Source organism: Silurus aristotelis (genome assembly GCF_946808225.1).
Source record: "Silurus aristotelis genome assembly, chromosome: 7".
Classification (NCBI taxonomy): Eukaryota; Metazoa; Chordata; class Actinopteri; order Siluriformes; family Siluridae; genus Silurus; species Silurus aristotelis.
Window position 1 is genome coordinate 28,755,397 of NC_139580.1, and position 4,667 is coordinate 28,760,063.

At 36.4% G+C, this 4,667-nt stretch overlaps 1 protein-coding gene across 3 annotated transcripts in view; it reads left to right on the forward strand.

Moving 5' to 3' along the window:
* The window catches only part of apaf1 (apoptotic peptidase activating factor 1), a 46,978-nt gene extending 42,561 nt beyond the window's left edge, over positions 1-4,417 (forward strand). Inside the window, exons 27-28 of one of the 3 annotated variants that reach the window (XR_014534282.1) lie at positions 2,619-3,440; positions 3,670-4,417. Coding sequence is in view for 1 of the 3 variants with exons in the window: in XM_083546179.1 (XP_083402305.1) it covers positions 2,619-2,780 (162 nt within the window). In the remaining 2 variants the exon portion in view is untranslated. Of the gene's footprint in view, positions 1-2,618 lie in introns of all 3 variants that reach the window. The other 2 variants (XR_014534283.1, XM_083546179.1) reach the window with 2 other exon arrangements.
* The last annotated feature ends 250 nt before the right edge of the window (positions 4,418-4,667 follow it).

Here is a 4,667-nt window from a genome sequence, read left to right on the forward strand (position 1 = left end):
CACTGACGAAATGTGCTGTTTGTTTTTAAAGTGCCTACAGTATATTATACTGATCATTATATAATTAATACATTTCAAATAATATTTATTAATGAAAATATACATATTTCCTTTAGCACGTTTTGGGGACCCCTGCACCACACAGTATAAAATGGGCTACAGGCTACAGGGAATCAGCAGTCTGACACAAATATACACAAGATGATTACATGCATGCCATATGGGAGTGCTCACAAGTTCTTTTTTTCCTTCTAAATCACACCATTCCTCTCTCACCCTCCTTCTCCTGCTTTCTCCGAGACCAACATCCCCAAGGAATAGACATTTCTTACATACAGTGCTAACGAACAGATCGCAATTTTGCCTCATTTTCCTTCCTTATTTATAGCTACAATTCTGCTGCTACGCTATTTGCTAGTGCCATTCCAAGATTACATTTTATATTAGAAGGGATTTTAATAAATAGCAACTGGAAAGATAAAGAAAAAGTAAATGTGTCATTTCTACTAACTAAGCTGTTGGAGTTGATTCCTCGTGTGTTCAATTTCTCGTTTTCTTCTCCAGTTCCTCAAATTCATCTTCACCATATTCACTATAGAAGTTTCACCACATGGTTCAACACACACACACACACACACACACACACACACACAAACACTACTTTAATGGTCCATCTTTTGCCATTATTCATCTCTGTATCATGCAATGATAAATAAAAATACATTTTGAATGTGCCACTAGGGGCATCGTCCACTAAGGAGTTTTTGATTTTTGTTTGTGTCAGGCGGGGTGGGGGGGAGGGGTGGACAACAATGACACCAGGTAGTCCTTAAAACGATTCCTCATAACATTTTATAACCACAATGTACAGAACATCACACAAAGATATAGTAGAAAATGTATTAAATCATTCTGAATCGCTGAACCCAACAAATTACAAATAAACACCTGCAGAAACACCACACAGCAGACGTTCACGTTTCGGCAATTTAAATTTAAAAGCCTAAATTTCTTGAGAGCGCAACATCGATGCACCGAAAAACAATCCAAATCCCATCCTTTACAAAATCTCCCAGACACCAATCAATATTTAAATCCCTGCTGCTCCTAAAAGCTTCTTTTTTTTTTTTTTTTTTTTTTTTTTTTTCAGCATTAAACTGGTGGTTCTATTTGAAATCAGACATTGAGCACCCCCATATAACCAAAATGGTATATGTTATAAAGAACATATTCCCTTTTAATCACCACATTATCTGTGTAAAGCTGCTTTGAGACAATGTTCATTGTTAAAAGCGCAATACAAATAAAAATGTATTGAATTAAAATGGTATGATCATCGTTTAAGAAGACCTCTGTAAGGTTCGACTGTGAGATTGGTAATCGAATCAGGTTCCTCCTATCGAAACATCGAATCTTTATCTATTTGTTAACACCCCAAATATAAATTTTATGCAAAATTTTTTATTTTTATTTTTTTATTTACACAGTTTATTAACATTTGTCAACATTAACATTTGAAGAGTTTATTTTGTAAAACATTTTTTATTATAATGCCTGCTTGGTTAAATGATATATAAAATAATATTTTACAATATTTTATAAAACCAAAATAGAATAAATACAATTAATGCAAAACACATTATTATATTGATCAAATTGCATAATCAATTAATTTGGCACAAATTAAATTGTTTAAATTAAATAAATAATTAAATAAATAATGAGTTTACATTTGTTAGACCCTATTTGGGTAATACAGGTGTGAGTGTGTGTGTGTGTGTGTGTGTGTGTGTGTGTGTGTTTTACGTTTAATATTACATTTTTAAATATATGATCTACTTAACTTTTCAACTTATTTCAGCATACCTTCATTCCTTCCATCCTTCATTTCATCACTCCATCATCAAAAGTTTTTTCTCCGTTTAAGAGAAATTCTTGCAGCTGGACATAAAACACTAAAAAATCCATAGCGCTAGCGTTAGCTGCTAGCTACTTATCTGATGTATCCGGTACGAAGCGAGTAGCCACAGTGACACTGTGCTAACTTTAGTTTCTTTTTTGTTTTTTTAAACCCCTGACATTTTTGTGTATGTTTTTAAGGTCAATAATAATAAAAATATGCACTCAGAGTGCAAGCTTGAGACTAAACAAATTTTATCTGATTTCAACTTTAATTGATTAAATAAAGTGTGTTTTTTCACATGTACTTTACAGCACAGTGAAATCTTTTCTTTACATATCTCAGTGGTTAAGATGGAGCACAGAGAGTTAAGGGCCTTGCTCAAGGGCCCCAGGAGTGGGGATACCTTCCGAACAGTGCCTTAGCCACTTCCCACATAAATCGTGTAACACACCTAGCGTGTATTTTACATAAACTGATTTAAACGAGTGTTTGGAGCAGTGTAGCAGTCATTAGGTTGAGAAATGATTTGTCTTCCTGCGACGTGAACGCATTATTACAGCCACTAGGACGCATGTATCTGTCCCATTATGGACAATAATGTGTCGAAATGTTTTCCGTTATAAGAATGTGTCTCACAGCATTGCGTCCCGTCCTCCAAAGTCGTAATTCAAGGAAAGTTTTTGTGATTGCCGTTTTGTTTGTGTCTTCTGAGCAGTGGTGGAGTGTGGACAAAGGAGAAGCCCTGCAGACCTTCTACACCACCGGGAACAACCTGAAGCGCATCTGCGTCTCGCCCGACTTCAAAACGTTCATAACCATCGACAACATCGGAATCCTGTACGTCCTGAAGCAGGTGGAACGCAGGTGGACCGTCTAAAAAATCCACCCTCGTGAATCGCCTTCTGTGGTTTTTATTTCTTTTGCACCTCGATGTCGAGGGGGTTTTTCATGGGTAACTTCGGAAAATGACCTGCCGTCTGCATGTACTGTCGCCTTGCACAAGAGAATCGGTGCTTTTCTAGGACAATCATTGTCTCTCTCTCTCTCTCTCTCTCTCTCTCTCTCTCTCTCTCTCTCTCTCTCTCTCTCTCTCTCTCTCTCTCTCTCGCTGTTCTAATTTAAAACATGTTCTCAATTGGAGGTACTGAGAAGCCCCACACCACTGTGCCTGAGTGTCTGATCTAAAGCCTTAAACCAAGATTAAATCTGCCAGTGTGGAAAAAAACCCACTTCCTCTTGGTTTTTCCAATGCACTGGGAATAATATGAGATTAAAGTTTAAAGAAGATAAATTGAATGACCCATATATTAGTGAAGAAACTGTAACATGATAAGGAAGCAGTTTGATTTGCACTTCAGAGCTTTAATAGAAGCAGCTGAGCAGGTAGCATGGCTAATCACATGGGGATGCTAAAAATAAAGCTGAATCTGTATGAACATCAGCCGTAAAATCTGCAAGAAAAAAAGTCCTAGTCCTAACCTCCTAAACCCCATAATCTAGTGGAAAGATCTTACAAACTCTTCCTGCTCTCTGATTGGTGGAATAGTTTTCTTAAAATTCACAATACCACCCAAAATAAATGGCTTGTTTTTAACCCCAGCTGGTTGAAATCATGCTATATTCGGATCTTTAACATTAATTTGAGAATAAACGAACATCAGAAAATAAAATTAACCCCAAAACAAAGACCCAATATGTCTTAGATGCGTAACCTGATGCCTGAAAAGAGGCCCAACTCCACTGCGCAATCAAGAAATTAGAATTAGTATCATCTGACTATCTCGACTCCTGCTATAGAAAATAAAATAAAATCCACAACCAATGCTAATCACAGCGTAATCATACCGAAAACACCGATTTGTGTTTCGGAGCTTTCAATCTGAGCAGGAGCTTTGCACTGACAATACTCCAGCCTTGTCTTAAGAGTGTCTAAAATTAGCGGCTAATCACACGGAGATGCTAATACATACAGTATTGGCAAGTAAAAAACCAAAAAAAAACAAGCAGTTGTAGATAAGTAAAGTGAGTGACATGATTAGCAAAAGATTAAAAATAACTTTAAGGGGGAAAAAAGGAACGTAATTTAATATTTCAATGTTTTTAAATGAAAATGCTAAGCGTTGTCGCAATTACTTGAACTCGATGTCCGGTATGATGTGGAGCGCAATTAGGGTCAAAACTGTGCTCTTTGTGTTTTGTGCAATAAACATGGTGTTCTAGATACTTTTCTAGAAAACCTTTTCAAAATGTGAAACCTTTTTGACACGTTTGATCACACACAGTGATCCAGAACAATCATTTTAACGTAAAAATGATTTTGAACAAAAATGATTCATTCATTCGGAATTTCATTACGAGCTTTTCTGTATGTGACGTTGGTTTTATATTTATCAAACAAACTGAGGACATCTATGCACGATCCGTCATACAAACCACTGCTGAGAATGGGAGAGCAACTCCATGCGAGTGTCTTCATCAATGTCGAAATAAAGAGCGAAAGAACAAGTTTGAAAATTGTCGACTCATCGTTATTTAATGCCACTTACAGATGAATGTTCATTCGTCTCTTTCAGGTTCCTCATATGGTTTTTCTTCCTGCGATGATTTTTACAATCCACACTTTGTCTGTATCAAAGGTTTGTCAGAGTATTGGCACTGATGCAATACCATGAATTTAGTTGTAAATAAATGTGTGTGAACATCACTGAAATTCTGGTAGAGCTTCCAGAACGTTTTATGTTTGGTTTCAAAGCTCCCTTTCTGA